The sequence below is a fragment of the Salvelinus sp. IW2-2015 genome, linkage group LG33, assembly GCF_002910315.2.
Source record: "Salvelinus sp. IW2-2015 linkage group LG33, ASM291031v2, whole genome shotgun sequence".
Lineage (NCBI taxonomy): Eukaryota > Metazoa > Chordata > Actinopteri > Salmoniformes > Salmonidae > Salvelinus > Salvelinus sp. IW2-2015.
Window position 1 is genome coordinate 15964277 of NC_036872.1, and position 21272 is coordinate 15985548.

A 21272-nucleotide genomic window follows, 5' to 3' on the forward strand; every position below is an offset into this window, starting at 1 on the left:
TGACACAATTTCCCTAATTATAAGAAATTCATGTTAGCAGCAATATTAACTAAATATGCAGGTTTAAAAATATATACTTTGTGTATTGATTTTAAAGAAAGGCATTGATGTTTATGGTTAGGTTTGGTGCAACGACAGTGCTAAATCATCACCCGTTTGGCGAAGGAGCTGTGAATCGATGATAAATTAACATAGTACAAAAGTCAACCTATTCTGTGCGAGAAATAAATATTCCAAACACAGTCTGGACAGTTGTGGGATGCGATAGATCCCAAAGAATACAACCACTAGCATTAAAAAAACTTTTTTACGCGATGTGGCTGTTGCAACAGATCAGAACATTTAGCTTAAAATGTTGATAAATTCTTAGGCTTTTTCACATTATAAGCGCAGCAATGCGCACATGGCAGTAGGCTATAAGCGCAGATATTCCATTAGCGGAAAATAGCATTTATCAAAAGTTACCGCCAATGCAATTATGCATGTACTGCTTTTATTATAAAGGTGCATTTTTATGGTAAAAATGATCTTTCCCAACTTGAAACTCACCTGCTTCTAAGTATGCCAGTTAGGCTCTACACCCTTGTAAAGCAGATTAATGCCTTCATTTTAAGAAGTTATTTGGCCACTTTAGTTGTGATACAAACCTATTAAAACATATAGGCCTATGGCTAGGCTACAGTACATGAGGTGTGCTACTATAATTCGAAAAAGTTGCCCCAAAAAAAGGCATTGTTTCTTATGCAGGGCATCATTCACAAGTGAAAATATATATTCACGTGATAGTCACCCATCAGACTATTCTTGATTTAATCTGGTCTTTACATATACATTTACATTTAAGTCATTTAGCAGACGCTCTTATCCAGAGCGACTTACAAATTGGTGCATTCACCTTATGATATCCAGTGGAACACCACTTTACAATAGTGCATCTAACCTTTTAAGGGGGGGGTTAGAAGGATTACTTTATCCTATCCTAGGTATCCTTAAAGGGTGGGGTTTCAGGTGTCTCCGGAAGGTGGTGATTGACTCCGCTGACCTGGCGTCGTGAGGGAGTTTGTTCCACCATTGGGGTGCCAGAGCAGCGAACAGTTTTGACTGGGCTGAGCGGGAACTGTACTTCCTCAGAGGTAGGGAGGCGAGCAGGCCAGAGGTGGATGAACGCAGTGCCCTTGTTTGGGTGTAGGGCCTGATCAGAGCCTGAAGGTACTGAGGTGCCGTTCCCCTCACAGCTCCGTAGGCAAGGACCATGGTCTTGTAGCGGATGCGAGCTTCAACTGGAAGCCAGTGGAGAGAGCGGAGGAGCGGGGTGACGTGAGAGAACTTGGGAAGGTTGAACACCAGACGGGCTGCGGCGTTCTGGGTGAGTTGTAGGGGTTTAATGCACAGGCAGGGAGCCCACCAACAGCGAGTTGCAGTAATCCAGACGGGAGATGACAAGTGCCTGGATTAGGACCTGCGCCGCTTCCTGTGTGAGGCAGGGTCGTACTCTGCGAATGTTGTAGAGCATGAACCTACAGGAACGGGTCACCGCCTTGATGTTAGTTGAGAACGACAGGGTGTTGTCCAGGATCACGCCAAGGTTCTTAGCACTCTGGGAGGAGAGCACAATGGAGTTGTCAACCGTGATGGCGAGATCATGGAACGGGCAGTCCTTCCCCGGGAGAAGAGCAGCTCCGTCTTGCCAAGGTTCAGCTTGAGGTGGTGATCCGTCATCCACACTGATATGTCTGCCAGACTGCAGAGATGCGATTCGCCACCTGGTTATCAGAAGGGGAAAGGAGAAGATTAATTGTGTGTCGTCTGCATAGCAATGATAGGAGAGACCATGTGAGGATATGACAGAGCCAAGTGACTTGGTGTATAGCGAGAATAGAGAGGGCCTAGAACAGAGCCCTGGGGACACCAGTGGTGAGAGCACGTGGTGCGGAGACAGATTCTCGCCACGCCACCTGGTAGGAGCGACCTGTAGGTAGGACGCAATCCAAGCGTGGGCCGCGCCGGAGATGCCCAATCGGAGAGGGTGGAGGAGGAGATCTTATGGTTCACAGTATCAAAGGCAGCCGATAGTCTAGAAGGATGAGAGCAGAGGAGAGAGAGTTAGCTTTAGCAGTGCGGAGCGCCTCCGTGACACAGAGAAGAGCAGTCTCAGTTGAATGACTAGTCTTGAAACCTGACTGATTTGGATCAAGAAGGTCATTCTGAGAGAGATAGCAGGAGAGCTGGCAAGGACGGCACGTTCAAGAGTTTTGGAGAGAAAAGAAAGAAGGGATACTGGTCTGTAGTTGTTTGACATCGGAGGGATCGAGTGTAGGTTTTTTCAGAAGGGTGCAACTCTCGCTCTCTTGAAGACGGAAGGGACGTAGCCAGCGGTCAAGGATGAGTTGATGAGCGAGTGTAGGTAAGGGAGAAGGTCTCCGGAAATGGTCTGGAGAAGAGAGGAGGGGATAGGGTCAAGCGGGCAGGTTGTTGGGCGGCCGGCCGTCACAAGACGCGAGATTTCATCTGGAGAGAGAGGGGAGAAAGAGGTCAAAGCACAGGGTAGGGTAGTGTGAGCAGAACCAGCGGTGTCGTTTGACTTAGCAAACGAGGATCGGATGTCGTCGACCTTCTTTTCAAAATGGTTGACAGAGTCATCCGCATAGAGGGAGAGGAGGGGGGGGGGGGGGAGGATTCAGGAGGAGGAGAAGGTGGCAAAGAGCTTCCTAGGGTTAGAGGCAGATGCTTGGAATTTAGAGTGGTAGAAAGTGGCTTTACAGCAGAGACAGAAGAAGAGAATGTAGAGAGGAGGGAGTGAAAGGATGCCAGGTCCGCAGGGAGGCGAGTTTTTCTCATTTCCGCTCGGCTGCCCGGAGCCCTGTTCTGTGAGCTCGCAATGAGTCGTCGAGCCACGAGCAGGAGGGAGGACCGAGCTGGCCTGGAGGATAGGGACATAGAGAGTCAAAGGATGCAGAAAGGGAGGAGAGAGGGTTGAGGAGGCAGAATCAGGAGATAGGTTGGAGAAGGTTTGAGCAGAGGGAAGAGATGATAGGATGGAAGAGAGAGAGTAGCGGGGGAGAGAGAGCGAGGTTGGGACGGCGCGATACCATCCGAGTAGGGGCAGTGTGGGAAGTGTTGGATGAGAGCGAGAGGGAAAAGGATACAAGGTAGTGGTCGGAGACTTGGAGGGGAGTTGCAATGAGATTAGTGAAGAACAGCATCTAGTAAAGATGAGGTCAAGCGTATTGCCTGCCTTTGTGATAGGGGGGAAGGTGAGAGGGTGAGGTCAAAAGAGGAGAGGAGTGGAAAGAAGGAGGCAGAGAGGAATGAGTCAAAGGTAGACGGGGAGGTGGAGTTAAAGTCACCCAGAACTGTGAGAGGTGAGCCATCCTCAGGAAAGGACTTATCAAGGCGTCAAGCTCATTGATGAACTCTCCAAGGGAACCTGGAGGGCAATAAATGATAAGGATGTTAAGCTTGAAAGGGCTGGTAACTGTGACAGCATGGAATTCAAAGGAGGCGATAGACAGATGGGTCAGGGAGAAAAGAGAGAATGTCCACTTGGGAGAGATGAGGATCCCAGTGCCACCACCCCGCTGACCAGAAGCTCTCGGGGTGTGCGAGACACGTGGGCAGACGAGGAGAGGCAGTAGGAGTAGCAGTGTTATCTGTGGTAATCCATGTTTCTGTCAGTGCCAAGAAGTCGAGGGACTGGAGGGAAGCATAGGCTGAGATGAACTCTGCCTTGTTGGCTGCAGATCGGCAGTTCAGAGGCTGCCGGAGACCTGGAACTCCACTGGGTCGTGCGCGCTGGGACCACCAGGTTAGAGTGGCAGCGGCCACGCGGTGTGAAGCTTTGTATGGTCTGTGCAGAGAGGAGAGAAGAGGGATAGACAGACACATAGTTGACAGGCTACAGAAGAGGCTACGCTAATGCAAAGGAGATTGGATGACAAGTGACTACACGTCTCGAATGTTCAGAAAGTTAAGCTTACGTTGCAAAAAATCTTATTGACTAAAATGATACAGTACTGCTGGCTGGTGAAGTAGGCTAGCTAGCAGTGGCTGCGTTGTTGACTTTGTTTGAAAGTGTAGCTGGCTAGGTAACCTCGATAACTGGCTAGGTAACCTCGATAACCTCGATAATTACTCTAAACTCTAAACTACACAATTATCTTGGATACAAAGACAGCAAAGACAACTATGTAGCTAGCTAACACTACACTAATCAGGTCGTTCCGTTGTAATGTAATAGTTTCTACAGTGCTGCTATTCGGTAGAAGTTGGATAGCTGGCTAGCTAGCCAGCAGTGTTGACTAGGTAGGAGAACGGCGGTAGAACGGTAGGCTAGACTCTTGTTGTAAATATAAACGATGTCCTTAATATTTGGAAAGTTGAGAAATAAATATAGTAGGCCTAGCCTAGAGAAAGCTGATGGAATCCTCCTCTTTTTAATAGAGGCCGTCACTCGCGCAATTTCATAGCCTATAGAAATGTTGAGCAACATGAGCTCATGGGCTCCCATGAAGTGTTTGATTAGATTTTCAAATACATTTTCATTGATAGAGAGACAATAGAGTGCTGAGTACCAGGCAGTTAGCAAGTTTGGTAGGTTACTAATGACCAACAGCAGCATCAGAGCTTGGAGAAGCCTAATTACCGCCGGTGTGGCGGTAATACGGTCACCGCAACAACCCTACCCACAACTCACCACAAATAACCATACAGACATGCTGTGGTGTGCTCTTGAGACTGCACTTTACCTGTACAGAAACTGGTCGGCTAGAATCATTAGTGCTCACTCCTCTCTCGTTGTCTCCTCATCAGGATGCAGTGAACTGGCTGGGCTACACCTATCTGTATGTGCGTATGCTCCGTAACCCCACCCTGTACGGGGTCTCCCATGACGACCGCAGCTCTGACCCCTTGCTAGAGCGCCGCAGGATGGACCTGATCCACACTGCAGCCAACGTGCTGGACAAGAACAGCCTGGTCAAGTATGACAAGAGGACCGGCGCCTTCCAGGTACACACCGCTCTACACATGTTATTTTTGTTCAGGCGGATCAATGACCAATTGTGAACTCTCTTCAAGATTTTAAGATGGTGAACGCAAAGATTATGCTATTGATATGAATGAGACAAATTGATGTGCATAATAGATTATATTTTGGGCAACTTTTTCGCATCCCTCCCTGAAGGTTACTGACCTGGGTCGCATCGCCAGTCACTTCTACATAACCCACAACTCCATCCAGACCTACAACCAGCTGCTGAAGCCCACCCTTAGTGAGATCGAGCTGTTCCGCGTCTTCTCCCTCTCCTCAGAGTTCAGGAACATCACTGTCAGAGAGGTATGCACCACTCTGGGATACTATATCAATTACTAAAGCCTACACATTTTGGGGGGTGGCTTTTGGTTGGATCTACACAAAACTAGTTCCTAGTAAAATGCTACAGATACATAAATACTCACATGTGGGGATTTATTTCAGGAAGAGAAGCTGGAGCTGCAGAAGCTTCTGGAGAGAGTTCCCATTCCAGTGAAGGAGAGCATTGAGGAACCCAGTGCTAAGGTATACTACATGTGTCAATGTTGTCACTGATCAGACCTGGGTTGAAATACTATTTAGGGTATTTCAATTACTTTTTTGTTGTTGTTGAAAAGACAAGCACTTGAATACTGGAATGTATTTGGAAATACTCAAATACACTGACTCAAATACACTCCTGTGCATTTAACCCAGGTATTTGAAATAAGTATTTTTAGATAATTTCAAATAGTAGGCTATTTAGAGGAAATCCAATAGAAGTAGTTGATTCGGGCCACATTATTTGAAAATACTAAAATACACAGAAAATAAGTATTTAATGAACAACTACACATATATTTGAGCCCAGGTCTAACACTGATCAATGATATGGTACACCACTGCAGTATGTATTACTAGAGCCCTGTTGGTATGAACCAGTTCGGAGGTGTGTGTTCTTATTACAGATCAACGTGCTGCTCCAGGCTTACATCTCTCAGCTCAAACTGGAGGGCTTTGCTCTGATGGCTGACATGGTCTATGTGACACAGGTAAGCCCATGTCTGTTTGCTTGATTTGAGAGTTGTTTTAAGTATGTTACCAGCCTCTGACTGTTAAAGCTGGAATCCTTAGTTGCTACATCCATTTTTTGTATAATTATTTTACAGTTGAAGTTGGAAGTTTACATACACCTTAGCCAAATACATTCAAACTCAGTTTTTCACAATTCCTGACATTTAATCCTAGTAAAAATCCGTTGTCTTAGGTCAGTTAGGATCACCACTTTATTCTAAGAATGTGAAATGCCAGAATAATAGTAGAGAGAATGATTTACTTCAGCTTTTATTTCTTTCATCACATTCCCAAGTGGGTCAGAAGTTTACATACACTCAATTAGTATTTGGTAGCATTGCCTTTAAATTGTTTAACCTGGGTCAAATGTTTCGGGAAGCCTTCCACAAGCTTCCCACAATAAGTTGGGTGAATTTTGGCCCATTCCTCCTGACAGAGCTGGTGTAACTCAGTCAGGTTTGTAGGCCTCCTTGCTCACACACACTTTTTCAGTTCTGTCCACAAATGTTCGATGGTATTGAGGTCAGGGCTTTATGATGGCCACTCCAATACCTTGACTTTGTTGTCCTTAAGCCATTTTGCCACAACTTTGTATGCTTGGGGTCATTGTCCATTTGGAAGACCCATTTGCTACCAAGCTTTAACTTCCTGACTGATGTCTTGAGATGTTGCTTCAATATATCCACATAATTGTCCTTCCTCATGATGCCATTTATTTTGTGAAGTGCACCAGTCCCTCCTGCAGCAAAGCACCCCCACAACATGATGCTGCCACCCCCGTGCTCCACAGTTGAGATGGTGTTCTTCAGCTTGCAAGCGTCCCCCCTTTTCCTCCAAACATAATGATGGTCATTATGGCTAAAGAGTTACATTTTTGTTTCATCAGACCAGAGGACATTTCTCCAAAAGTACGATCTTTGTCCCCATGTGCAGTTGCAAACCGTAGTCTGGCTTTTTTATGGTCGTTTTGGAGCAGTGGCTTCTTCCTTGCTGAGCGGCCTTTCAGGTTATGTCGATATAGGACTCGTTTTACTGTGGATATTGATACTTTTGTACCTGTTTCCTCCAGCATCTTCACAATGTCCTTTGCTGTTCTGGGATTGATTTGCACTTTTCACACAAAAGTACGTTCATCTCTAGGAGACAGAATGCGTCCCCTTCCTGAGCGGTATGACGGCTGCGTGGTCCCATGGTGTTTATACTTGGGTACTGTTGTTTGTACAGATGAACGTGGTACCTTCAGGCGTTTGGAAATTGCTCCCAAGGATGAACCAGACTTGTGGAGGTCAACAATTTATTTTCTGAGGTCTTGTTAATTTTGATTTTCCCATGATGTCAAGCAAAGAGGCACTGAGTTTGAAGGTAGGCCTTGAAATGCATCCACAGGTACACCTCCAATTGACTCAAATGATGTCAAATGATGTCAATTAGCCTATCAGAAGCTTCTAAAGCCATGACATCATTTTCTGGAATTTTCCAAGCTGTTTAAAGGCACAGTCAACTTAGTGTATGTAAACTTCTGACCTACTAAAATTGTGATGCAGTGAATTATAAGTGAAATAATCTGTCTGTAAACAATTTTTGGGAAAATGACTTGTCGTGCACAAAGTAGATGTCCTAACCGACTTGTCAAAACTATAGTTTGTTAACAAGAAATTTGTGGAGTGGTTGAAAAACGAGTTTTAATGACTCCAACCTAAGTGTATGTAAACTTCCGACTTCAACTGTATATACCCATTAATTCTTGAAGAATTTAACTTAGAAATGCCTCATGGGCTTAGTTCAACTGTTGTACCCCATCAGTACCCAAAATATAAGCATGTTTTCCTCCAATGATTGTAAACAATGTAAATGTAAACAAACACTGTATATCCTCAACATGGTTAACTATGATTTTGAAATCATGGATGGTCAGTCCTTGCATCCATAGCTCTGTCTATGAATTTGAGAAAGGTGGCATTTCTCACGGCCTATCCCTCACTTTTTTACCAAAACAAAGGCTGGGTGAAAACTTTGTCTCACCTTCTGATTCTAGCTTTAACTGTGTTCTTCCTCAGAGTGCTGGAAGACTGATGCGAGCAATCTTTGAGATCGTCCTGAGCAGGGGATGGGCCCAGCTCACAGACAAGACCATGAACCTCTGCAAGATGATTGACAAGAGGATGTAAGTTAACCATTGCTGTTTATTCCTAGTTTTCACTGATTTAAGACGTTAGTCTACAGTCCTAGTGAATTACATGATGATGATACATGAAATGTGACGTTCTTCCCTGTGTGGATGTGTCCCTCCTACACAGGTGGCAGTCCATGTCTCCTCTGCGTCAGTTCAGGAAGCTCCCAGAGGAAGTCATCAAGAAGATTGAGAAGAAGAACTTCCCCTTCGAGCGCCTCTATGACCTCAACCACAATGAGATTGGTGAGTCTGCTCTGCAGTCTGCTCCAAATGCCCCACCTCAGACCTGCACCCACTAACACTACATTCTCATTGATTCATCCCCGGTTGTTAAAGTCCTTCTGTCCCTCAGGTGAGTTGATCCGCATGCCCAAGATGGGGAAGACCATCCACAAGTACGTGCACCAGTTCCCCAAACTGGACCTGGCCGTCCACCTGCAGCCCATCACCCGTTCCACACTGAAGGTGGAACTCACCATCACACCAGACTTCCAGTGGGATGACAAGGTCAGTGGTTCAGTGGCTATAGTAGTTTAACAGGATTCACTTACTGTAACACACACACAAACCGTTAACACTGCTCTCTGTGGCCCATACAGGTGCATGGCTCATCGGAGGCCTTCTGGATACTGGTGGAGGATGTGGACAGTGAGGTCATACTACACCACGAGTACTTCCTGCTCAAGGCCAAGTACGCCCAGGACGAGCACCTGGTCACCTTCTTTGTGCCCGTGTTTGAGCCCCTGCCCCCGCAGTACTTCATCCGTGTGGCCTCGGACCGTTGGCTATGTGAGTGACTCCTCTGGCTAGATATTATATATATATATATATATATGTGGTTTTTTTGTGGTTTAGAGCATTGGGCCAGTAACCAAAAGGTCGCTGGTTCAAATCCCCCAAGCTGACTAGGTAAAAAAAAAAATGTCTGTGTGCCCTTGAGCAAGGCACTTAAACCTAATTGCTCCTGTAAGCTGCTCTGGATAAGGGTGTCTGCTAAATATGTAGAATGTAGTTAATTAAACTGTATGAGAAAATATAGACTTTAGAGGATGTCCATTGAAAATGTATCTCTCTCTCCTTCTCTCAGCCTGTGAGACGCAGCTGCCGGTGTCTTTCCGCCACCTGATCCTGCCAGAGAAGTACCCCCCTCCCACTGAGCTGCTGGACCTGCAGCCCCTGCCTGTGACAGCCCTCCGTAATGCCGCCTTCGAGACCCTCTACCACAACAAGTTCCCCTTCTTCAACCCCATCCAGACGCAGGGTAAGATGGCACCATGTTGGCTAACAGTTTCTAACAGCACCCATCTGACCTCAAAGACCAATGTGGCCCATTCAATGACTTCGATCAGGCACATGCCTCTATACCTTTTGGTGCTTACACTGGGAGTAAACTGTGTGGTATTGTCCGTCTTCCTCCAGTGTTCAACGCTGTGTACAACAGTGACGACAACGTGTTTGTGGGAGCCCCGACCGGCAGTGGGAAGACCATCTGTGCTGAGTTTGCCATCCTGAGGATGCTGCTGCACAACGCAGAGGGCCGATGTGTCTACATCACACCCATGGAGGCCCTGGCTGAACAGGTACAGTTATCAATATGGACTGTTTTTACATTTACATCGTTTACAAACGTTGGATTAAAGCAAGGTTATATTTTGGGTTCTGATGGGGCAGGACAGTAAAACTATGCTCGTGAGGCATTTATAAATTATATTCCTCAAGAATCAATGGGTACATATCATTAATTTGGATGTAGGAACTGCACATTGCCCCCCTTTTTAACATAATGTTTTCATCTGACTTCTAATTGTTCACACTGTTTACCCATTCCTTACACCTCCGTTTAATATCTTCCTGTGTGTGTCCAGGTGTTTGTTGACTGGCACCAGAAGTTCCAGGATGCTCTGAATAAGAAGGTGGTGTTGCTGACGGGAGAGACCAGCACTGACCTGAAGCTGCTGGGCAAGGGTGACATCATCGTCAGCACCCCGGACAAATGGGACATCCTGTCACGCCGCTGGAAGCAGAGGAAGAACGTCCAGAACGTCAGCCTCTTCATCGTGGACGAGACTCACCTCATTGGAGGAGAGAATGGAGTAAGGCCATGAATCCAAACTGATAAAACCTATATATCCACCTGCCTAGTGCTTTGATTAGATATAAACTATACAATACTTGTTTGGCATGTGAAGTAAAATACATTGATATTCACACTCATTGTCTTGCTTGTAGCCTGTGTTGGAGGTAATCTGCTCCAGGATGAGGTACATCTCATCTCAGATTGAGCGTCCCATCCGCATCGTGGCCCTCAGCTCCTCCCTGTCCAACGCCAAAGACGTGGCCCACTGGCTGGGATGCAGTACCACCGCAACCTTCAACTTCCACCCCAACGTCAGGCCTGTCCCTCTGGAGCTGCACATCCAGGTCTGAACCATGACTAATGTCTTAACATTTTATCATCATCAACCTGCCACCAATAAGGATTTGGCCATAAAATCTGTTATTGTTTGGCTGGGTAATATCATCTGCTCAATTGAACCTCATTGTAATGCCTCTCTCTCCTCAGGGCTTCAATGTGAGTCACACCCAGACTCGCCTGCTGTCCATGGCCAAGCCAGTGTACCACGCCATCATGAAGCACTCCCCCTCCAAACCGGCCGTGGTGTTCGTCCCATCCCGCCGACAGACCCGCCTCACCGCCATTGACATCCTCACCTTCTGTGCTGCTGACGTGGTCCCTCAGAGGTCAGACCCATAACCTCACCCTTTAATCTCTGAGGGGTGCAAGGGGTTAAAACTCTTAATAGGTATCCAGTAATGATAGGTGTAACCTGAGGTCTCAAAGCAGTAACATATGTCCCTGTCTCCCTGTAGGTTCCTGCACTGCACTGAGAAGGACCTGGCTCCCTTTCTGGAGAAGGTGACGGACGGCACCCTGAAGGAGACGTTGGCCAATGGGGTGGGCTACCTGCACGAGGGCCTGTCCACCACAGAGCGCAGGATCGTGGAGCAGCTCTTCAACTCAGGTACAACTGGCCACTCCATTAGACCTGCTGATGCCTAGTTAGGGGAATTATGGGCTATGGTTGTTAAATGACATGCTGTGTCTGGTCTTCGGTCTGCAGGTGCAGTCCAGGTTGTGGTGGCTTCACGCTCCCTCTGCTGGGGCACCAACATCTCTGCTCACTTGGTCGTTATCATGGACACCCAGTATTACAACGGCAAAATCCATGCGTAAGTAGCTACGACACTGGTTTTGGTGATGACTACATTTCCTAATTTATACCCGTCAGAACCTCCTCCTGCCTCAGGTTGAGTGTGTGTTAGTGACCACGTCCTCTCTGTCCCCAGCTACGTGGACTACCCTATTTACGATGTGCTCCAGATGGTGGGCAAGGCCAACCGGCCCCTGCAGGACGATGAGGGACGCTGTGTCATCATGTGTCAGGGTTCCAAAAAGGTACATTGGCAATATCCTCATTTACTCGCACTCTCCATTTTCACTCAGTCCCTCTCTGTCTCTCGTACTCCATCATTCTGTCGTTTATAACCCACTCTCTTTTTCTCAAATGTAGGATTTCTTCAAGAAGTTCCTGTATGAGCCCCTGCCGGTGGAATCTCACCTGGACCACTGTATGCATGACCACTTCAACGCTGAAATCGTCACCAAGACGGTGGAGAACAAACAGGACGCAGTGGACTACCTGACCTGGACCTTCTTGTACCGCCGCATGACCCAGAACCCCAACTACTACAACCTGCAGGGTGAGACAGACACTCACAGCACTGCGACTGCTCTCTACTGTTGGCATTCTTACAGATGGGCTATACAGGTTTTCGGACTATATGCCTTTTAGTTGAAGTTGATTTATTTTCCAGACATACAGGTAACTGCCAAAATAAAGGAAACACCTAAATAAAGTGTCTTAATAGGGTGTTGGGTCACCACAAGCCAGAACAGCTTCAATGCACGTTGACATAGATTCTACAAGTGTCTGAAACTATTGAAGAGATGCAACACCATTCTTCTATGAGAAATTCCATAATTTGGTGTTTTGTTGATGGTGGTGGTAAAAACTAGCTCAGGCACTGCTCCAGAATCTCCCATAAGTGTTCAGTTGGGTTGAGATCTGGTGACTGAAACGGCCATTTAGTTTACAGTCGTGGCCAAAAGTTTTGAGAATGACACAAATATAACTTTTCACAAAGTCTGCTGCCTCAGTTTGTATGATGGCAATTTGCATATACTCCAGAATGTTGTGAAGAGTGATCAGATGAATTGCAATTAATTGCCAAGTCCCTCTTTGCCATGCAAATGAACTGAATCCCCAAAAAACATTTCCGCCGCATTCAGCCCTGCCACAAAAGGACCAGCTGACATCATGTCAGTGATTCTCTTGTTAACACAGGTGTGAGTGTTGACGAGGACAAGGCTGGAGATCACTCTGTCATGCTGATTGAGTTTGAATAACAGACTGGAAGCTTCAAAAGGAGGGTGGTGCTTGGAATCCTTGTTCTTCTGTCAACCATGGTTACCTGCAAGGAAACATGTGTCGTCATCATTGCTTTGCACAAAAAGGGCTTCACAGGCAAGGATATTGCTGCCAGTAAGATTGCACCTAAATCAACCATTTATCGGCTCATCAAGAACTTCAAGGAGAGCGGTTCAATTGTTGTGAAGAAGGCTTCAGGGCGCCCAAGAAAGTGCAGCAAGCGCCAGGACCGTCTCCTAAAGTTGATTCAGCTGTGGGATCGGGGCACCACCAGTACAGAGCTTGCTCAGGAATGGCAGCAGGCAAGTGTGAGTGCATCTGCACGCACAGTGATGCAAAGACTTTTGGAGGATGGCCTGGTGTTCAAGAAGGGCAGCAAAGAAGCCACTTCTCTCCAGGAAAAACATCAGGGACAGACTGATATTCTGCAAAAGGTACAGGGATTGGACTGCTGAGGACTGGGGTGAAGTCATTTTCTCTGAATCCCTTTCCGATTTTTTTGGGGCATCCGGAAAAAAGCTTGTCCGGATAAGACAAGGTGAGTGCTACCATCAGTCCTGTGTCACACCAACAGTAAAGCATCCTGAGCCCATTCATGTGTGGGGTTGCTTCTCAGCCAAGGGAGTGGGCTCACTCACAGTTTTGCCTAAGAACACAGCCATGAATAAAGAATGGTACCAACACATCCTCCGAGAGCATCCATCCAGGAATAGCTTGGTGACGAACAATGCCTTATCCAGCATGATGGAGCACCTTGCTATAAGGCAAAAGTGATAACTAAGTGGCTTTGGGAACAAAACATCGATATTTTGGGTCTATGGCTAGGAAACTCCCCAGACCTTAATCCCATTGAGAACTTGTGGTCAATCCTCAAGAGGCGGGTGGATAAACAAAAACCCACAAATTCTGACAAACTCCAAGCATTGATTATGCCATCAGTCAGGATGTGGCCCAGAAGTTAATTGACAGCATGCCAGGGCGGATTGCAGAGGTCTTGAAAAAGAAGGGTCAACGCTGCAAATATTGACTTTTTGCATCAACTTAATGTAATTGTCAATAAAAGCTTTTGACACTTATGAAATGCTTGTAATTATACTTCAGTATACCATAGTAACATCTGACAAAAATATCTGAAGACACTGAAGCAGAAAACTTTGTGGAAATTAATATTTGTCATTCTCAACTTTTGGCCACGACTGTACATCGTTTTCATGCTCATCAAACCATTTTGACCACTTGTGCCCTGTGGATCGGGGCATTGTCATCCTGCCCAGCATTTGTATACATGGCCCAAAGCATGATGGGATGTTAATGGCTTAATTAACTCAGGAACCACCTGCTTTCACTATACTTTGTATCCCTCATTTACCAAGTGTTTGTTTTATTTTGGCAGTTACCAGTATATGTGTAGTCTTCTGTTAAACTGCTGCTTTCCATCTCCCCTGCAGGCATGTCTCACCGTCACCTGTCAGACCACCTGTCAGAGCTGGTGGAGAACACCCTGCATGATCTAGAGCAGTCCAAGTGCATCAGCATCGAGGATGAGATGGACGTGGCACCTCTTAACTTGGGCATGATCGCTGCCTACTACTATATCAACTACACCACCATCGGTGAGAACTACCACAACCAACAACCCACTGTCACGAAATATGGCTGTATCAGTCACATCACCTATACTGTGAACCATCGCAAAGACTAAACAACTGTTGAAATAGAATACATCCATCATTGAGTATATAACGTGTTGCTATGTACAACAGTTCTGGAGTTACTGACATTGTATTTGTGTTTGTATCAGAGTTGTTCAGTATGTCCCTGAACGCCAAGACCAAGATTCGTGGATTGATTGAGATCATCTCCAATGCTGCGGAGTACAAGAACATCCCCATCAGACACCATGAGGACAACCTGCTCAGACAGGTAAACATACTAATGCACGTCAATAATCATAATATGCATTATGAGCAGACTCATAACCCACTCAAATACCCATGTAGAAGTGGAAAAAATGGAAATTGCTCACGAATACTAATCCGGAAACACTTGTCATTAATCAAGTTGTATATGTGGTGTTTTCAGCTGGCCCAGAAGGTGCCACACAAACTGAACAACCCCAAGTTCAATGACCCACACGTGAAGACCAATCTGCTGCTGCAGGCTCACTTGTCCAGGATGCAGTTGAGCGCTGAGCTGCAGTCAGACACAGAGGAGATCCTCAGCAAGGTGAGGAGGAATGGCTAACAGCTCCCTGAATGAGACATTGATAGATACTTTGGTGGAATCTTAGCTGTGGTAAATGGGCTCTGTAGAGCAATCCACATATATTATGATGACATTTTGAGACGTTTTGGACATGGGCAAGGGTTTTTCCGGCTGTTCGGGCACAACTTTTTTTCTAGAGGCAAGCCGAAGTCGGAAGCCGAGGACTACGCCCCCTCGTTCGTCGATTTGGTCAACAGTAGGGATTCTTCAATTAATTTATTTGTAATTTCTCTGACGACTCGCCCTCATGCAAATTTTTCCGAAATTGCACCAAACATCCTAGTCAGAAGTAAAATTGTTGACTAAGATCTCGCCTGCAAAAATGTGTAAATTAATTACAGATTTCTTGAGTTCTTTGACTTTTGAGGAAGTGTATTTTGGCTATGGCAGGGATCATCGACTAGATTCAGCCGCATGCCAATTTTTTTCTTGAACAGATGGTTGGGGGGCCAGAACTTAATTACAAATATTTTGTTGACTGCAAGAAGCCCAAACATACAGTACCAATCAAAGGTTTGGAACACCTACTCATTCAAGGTTTTTTCTTTATTTTTTTCTACATTGTAGAATAATAGTGAATACATCAACTATGAAATAACACATAGAATCATGTAGTAACCAAAAAAGTGTTAAACAAATCAAAATATATTTGAGATTTGAGATTCTTCAAAGTAGCCACCCTTTGATGACAGCTTTGCACAATCTTGGCATTCTCTCAACCAGCTTCGTGAGGAATGCTTTTCCAACAGTCTTGAAGGAGTTCCCACATATGCTGAGCACTTGTTGGCTGCTTTTCCTTCACTCTGCGGTCCAACTCATCCCAAACCATCTCAATTGTGTTGAGGTCGGGTGATTGTGGAGGCCAGGTCATCTGATTCAGCACTCCATCACTCTCCTTCTTGGTGAAATAGCCCTTACACAGCCTGGAGGTGTGTTGGGTCATTGTCCTGTTGAAAAACAAATGATAGTCCCACTAAGTGCAATCCAGATGGGATAGCGTATTGCTGCAGAATGCTGTGGTACAGTAGCCATACTGGTTAAGTGTGCCTTGAAGTCTAAATAAATCACTGACAGTGTCACCAGCAAAGCACCCTCACACCACCTTCATGCTTCATGGTGGGAACCACACTTGCGGAGATCATCTGTTCACCTACTTTGCATCTCACAAAGACATGGTTGTTGGAACCAAAAATCTCAAATTTGGACTCATCAGACCAAAGGACAGATTTCCACCGGTCTAATGGCCCAAGCAAGTTTCTTATTATTAGTGGTGTTCTTTAGTAGTGGTTTCTTTGCAGCAATCTGACCATGAAGGCCTGATTCACGCAGTCTCCTCTGAACAGTTGATGTTGAGATGTCTGTTACTTGAACTTCAAAGCATTTATTTGGGCTGCGATTTCTGAGGCTGGTAACTAAGGAACTTATCCTCTGCAGCAGAGGTAACTCTGGGTCTTCCTTTCCTGTGGCGGTCCTCATGAGAGCCAGTTTCATCATAGTGTGTGATAGTTTTTGCGACTGCACTTAAAGAAACTTTAAAAGTTCTTAAACTTCTTAGGGCTGCAATCCCGTTAACGGGATCGATATGACAACAGCCAGTGAAAGTGCAGGGCGCCAAATTCAAACAGAAATCTCATAATTAAAATTCCTCAAGCATTTCACACCATTTTAAAGATACACTTCTTGTTAATCCCACCACAGTGTCCGATTTTCAAAAAGGCTTTACAGCGAAAGCACCACAAACGATTATGTTAGATCACAGAAAAACACAGCCATTTTTCCAGCCAAAGACAGGAGTCACAAAAAGCAGAAATAGAGATAAAATTAATCACTAACCTTTGATGATCTTCATCAGATGACACTCATAGGACTTCATGTTACACAATACATATGTTTTGTTCGATAAAGTTCATATTTATATCCAAAAACCTCAGTTTACATTGGCGCTATGTTCAGAAATGCCTCCAAAATATCCTGAGAAATTGCAGAGAGCCAGAAATACTCATCATAAACTTTGATGAAAGATACATGTTTTACATAGAATTAAAGATAVACTTGTTCTTAATGCAACCGCTGTGTCAGATTTCAAAAAGGCTTTACGGCAAGAGCACAATATTCAATAATCTGAGAACAGCGTTCAGCCACAAAAGGAAGCCATACAGTTACCCGCCAAATTGTGGAGTCAACAAAAGTCATAAATAGCATTATAAATCTTCACTTACCTTTGCTGATCTTCTTCGGAATGTACTCCCAGGACTCCCACTTCCACAAGAAATGTTTGTTTTGTTCGGTAATGTCCATCATTTATGTCCAAATAGCTACTTTTGTTAGCGTGTTTGGTAAACAAATCCAAAGTCACAAAGCGCGTTCACTAAAAGCAGACAAAATGTCCAAAAGTTCCGTAACAGTCAGTAGAAACATGTCAAACGATGTATTGAATCAATCTTTAGGGTGTTTTAACATAAATCTTCAATAATGTTCCAACCGAAGAATTCCATTGTCTTCAGAAGTGCGATGGAACAGAGCTCCCTCTCATGTGAACGCGCATGGTCAGAGCATGGTCAGCTCATGGCAGACCTTACTCATTCCCGTCTCCTTCGGCCACACTTCACAGTAGAAGCATCAGACAAGGTTCTAAAGACTGTTGACATCTAGTGGAAGCCGTAGGAAGTGCAAACTGACCCATATCCCACTGTGTATTCGATAGGCGATGAGTTGAAAACCTACAAACCTCAGATTTCCCACTTCCTGGTTGGATTTGTTTCTCAGGTTTTTGCCTGCCATATGAGTTCTGTTATACTCACAGACATCATTCAAACAATTTTAGAAACTTCAGAGTGTTTTCTGTCCAATACTAATAATAATATGCATATATTAGCAACTGGAACTGAGGAGCCGGCAGTTTACTCTGGGCACCTCTGGGCACCTTTTCATCCAAGCTACTCAATACTGCCCCTGCAGCCATAAGAAGTTAATTTTCCAGATTGACTGACCATGTCTTAAAGTAATTTCTCTTTGCTTATTTGAGCTGTTCTTGCCATAGTATGGACTTGGTCTTTTACCAAATAGGGCTATCTTCTGTATAGTACCCATACATTGTCACAACACAACTCATTGGCTCAAACGCATTAAGAAGGAAAGAAATTCCACAAATGAACTTATAACAAGGAACACCTGTTATTAATTTAAATGCATTCCACCTGAGGTAGCTGGTTGAGAGAATGCCAAGAATGTGCAAAGCTGTCAAAGCAAAAGGTGGCTACTTTGAAGAATCTCAAATATAAAATATATTTTGATTTAACACTTTTTTGTTTACTACATGATTCCATGTTATTTCATTGTGTTGATGTCTTGAAATGGAAAAAGAAAACTGTAATGTGTGGATGTGTCTAAACTTTTGACTGGTATTGTATATAATATTTGACTAAAACATAATTTCAAACCTTGCTTACATCTATCTGTATATGATCACGTGTCTCTATTATGCGTGGAAATAATTAAATAATTGGGAGCAGATTTCCCAAATGTAAAATCATTTGAAGCTGATTTCCTGATGTTTTTACAGTTTTTATACATATGTCTCCAAAAATATATTATTTGTATAAACATTTTTGAAAACTTGGGGGGCCAAATAGGCCACCAGTTGGGTAACTCTGGGCTACGAGATCTCAAAATGGACAAACAGTACTATTGCTGCTTTTTTTCTCATTTTTCAATCAAAGGTCTTTTAAGGGAGTACGCAAGCACACTCGTTCAATTCGGCTAGCTGGGATCGGCTAGGCGCCAGCCAAACTGAAGCATGCTTACACCTTAAGACTGTGGTATGACCTAGTGTTAAACTGCTGAGAGAGCAGTGGGTCATATTGAGTTATGGTAGTGTTTAAAATCTGTATATGGTTCTGTCTTGTCCAGGCTGTGCGTCTGATCCAGGCCTGTGTAGATGTGCTGTCCAGTAACGGCTGGCTAAGCCCTGCGCTGGCTGCTATGGAGCTGGCCCAGATGGTCACCCAGGCCATGTGGTCCAAGGACTCCTACCTCAAACAGCTGCCTTACTTTACCTTGGAGCACATCAAACGCTGCACAGACAAGGTAACACATCCACTACTGCCTGTTACTCTATCCATTTGTAACACTTTAATTTACCAGACAAGCAATGAACATCTTGCTCGGGTGTGGATCTTGAAGCTGATCTCTCGATGTATTTCTCAGGGTGTGGAGAGTATCTTTGACATCATGGAGATGGAGGATGAGGATCGTAGTGGGTTGCTGCAGCTCTCAGACACACAGATAGCTGACGTGGCTCGCTTCTGTAACCGCTACCCCAACATTGAACTGTCCTACGAGGTGTCAGAGAAGGAGAATATCAAGAGGTGATTTAAATGGGGGCTGTTAGAGGTATAGGGGAATCTTTGTGGGGAAATAGCTTGACTGAATATAAAGAGATCAGTACCACAGGAAACTGTAAATTTGCTTAGGAGTTTGATAATGTTTTTACTAGTTACTACTACTGCCCAGTGAATCTATAGAACATTGAGAATGAGAGAGAAACTGAGTAGGTGTCTGATCATATCTTTGTGTTCACAGTGGAGGTCCAGTTTTGGTTCTGGTCCAGTTGGAGAGAGAAGAGGAGGTGACTGGGCCTGTTATTGCCCCACTCTTCCCCCAGGTACCTATCATCACCACCAGCTTGTCAGAACTCCCATACTGATTTGTTCAAAAAGCACAAACTCAACAATGGCCCTTTTTAACATTTTATTGTTGTGTTATTGTTCCAGAAACGTGAGGAGGGCTGGTGGGTGGTGATTGGAGACCCCAAATCCAACAGCCTGATCTCCATCAAGAGGCTGACACTGCAGCAGAAGGCCAAGGTCAGTTAAATACCACACATCAATCTGATCTTGTGGAGCCAATGAATACCTGCAGGCAACTGCATATGTTTGACAAAATTGTTGCATATGGCTTGTGGGTGTAAAAACAAAGTAGACAAATAATCTTAAAAGTGAATGCCCTCTGTCAGCAGTGCTTGGCCTCACTCTGAGCCCCTTTCTCCCACTGCAGGTGAAGCTGGACTTTGTTGCACCAGTGCTGGGCATTCACAACTACACACTGTACTTCATGAGTGATGCCTACATGGGCTGCGATCAGGAGTATAAGTTCAGTGTGGACGTGAAGGAGGCAGAAAGTGATGGAGACAGTGACTCAGACTAATCGGGGATCTATAGAAGGAGAGAAGTCTCCCCAGACTGGGATCAGTAGGGATTGTTGGTTTTGTTTTAGGTAAGGCATACACGGGTTAGCTGAGAACGTCACAAAAACGATGTGCACGCTTCAATGGGGCAGAAGTCAGCGTTGTGATTCTGGATAGCTAGCAACAATGACAAGTAGCTGCCATATGGGGAATTGTAGGTGGCTCGTTTCAGCTAGTTTTATCTTGTTCTTGATACCATGTCTTGTTTTGAGGTGTTATGTCTATGCTAATATGGCTATAATTAGCTAACCAACAACTAACTATTTGAGACAAGTGCTCATATAGATTACATGTCAACAATCTTAGCCAACCCTGTCTTTTTTGCCCCAAAGTTTTGCATGCGTCGTTTTTTTCCCCCTTTATATGCTCTTGGGGTAGTGTTAAACTTTTTCTAGGTCTACAGTAGTTTTTGAATTTGGATCAGTCGAGAATAATGTATATAGTACCTATTTAGCGATGTCAACCACAAGGTTTGAATTGTACATGAAAGAAGCATACTATTTTAGTGAACAGTCATTGAATAAAGATGTGTCTACTATAACTGTTTCAACAACATGATTAAGATTGACCTGTTTTTTTTGTAAAATGCTTGTGCAGTTTTTTTTTAACAATAAATAATCCAAATTGAGCTGACTGCTTTGGCTGTCAATTTAAAGGTAGACTAGCGTAATGACGTTGCCACAAGTAGCACTGCAGATATTGCGATGAACGAGGTGTTAGACTTCGCTCTCACACGGTGTCTATGGGTTTGCTTCATGCTCTTACGTGGTAGCCAAAGGACCGAAATTTACCCACTATGCATTTTACTTTGTGCATTTGTCATATAGCTGAGTCTACCTTTTAATATGAGGACAATAATCCTTACGAACAATTTGTAATTTTTTTAATGCAATGGTATTCCATCATCGCTTACAATTAAATGCTTTCTTTCCCTCACAACGTTTCTGGAAAATTTTAGCTGGCACCAGTCCTAGACATCCAAACGTGCCGAACCACTCAACTTTGATTAAATAG

The 21272-nt window shown here is 44.7% G+C and overlaps 1 protein-coding gene across 1 annotated transcript in view; it reads left to right on the forward strand.

Moving 5' to 3' along the window:
- The window catches only part of LOC111957773 (U5 small nuclear ribonucleoprotein 200 kDa helicase), a 30739-nt gene extending 9853 nt beyond the window's left edge, over nucleotides 1-20886 (forward strand). The window contains exons 20-44 of the mRNA XM_023978759.2: nucleotides 4810-5007; nucleotides 5183-5335; nucleotides 5477-5557; nucleotides 5980-6063; nucleotides 8143-8249; nucleotides 8383-8501; nucleotides 8611-8765; nucleotides 8858-9047; nucleotides 9346-9519; nucleotides 9678-9838; nucleotides 10124-10351; nucleotides 10488-10679; nucleotides 10822-11000; nucleotides 11130-11281; nucleotides 11381-11489; nucleotides 11607-11715; nucleotides 11831-12020; nucleotides 14197-14361; nucleotides 14550-14671; nucleotides 14831-14974; nucleotides 18923-19099; nucleotides 19220-19380; nucleotides 19595-19676; nucleotides 19786-19878; nucleotides 20069-20886. Of these exons, the coding sequence (XP_023834527.1) occupies nucleotides 4810-5007; nucleotides 5183-5335; nucleotides 5477-5557; nucleotides 5980-6063; nucleotides 8143-8249; nucleotides 8383-8501; nucleotides 8611-8765; nucleotides 8858-9047; nucleotides 9346-9519; nucleotides 9678-9838; nucleotides 10124-10351; nucleotides 10488-10679; nucleotides 10822-11000; nucleotides 11130-11281; nucleotides 11381-11489; nucleotides 11607-11715; nucleotides 11831-12020; nucleotides 14197-14361; nucleotides 14550-14671; nucleotides 14831-14974; nucleotides 18923-19099; nucleotides 19220-19380; nucleotides 19595-19676; nucleotides 19786-19878; nucleotides 20069-20218 (3675 nt within the window). The 3' untranslated portion in view covers nucleotides 20219-20886. The remainder of the gene's footprint in view (nucleotides 1-4809; nucleotides 5008-5182; nucleotides 5336-5476; nucleotides 5558-5979; nucleotides 6064-8142; nucleotides 8250-8382; nucleotides 8502-8610; nucleotides 8766-8857; nucleotides 9048-9345; nucleotides 9520-9677; nucleotides 9839-10123; nucleotides 10352-10487; nucleotides 10680-10821; nucleotides 11001-11129; nucleotides 11282-11380; nucleotides 11490-11606; nucleotides 11716-11830; nucleotides 12021-14196; nucleotides 14362-14549; nucleotides 14672-14830; nucleotides 14975-18922; nucleotides 19100-19219; nucleotides 19381-19594; nucleotides 19677-19785; nucleotides 19879-20068) is intronic.
- Nucleotides 20887-21272: the final 386 nt, after the last annotated feature.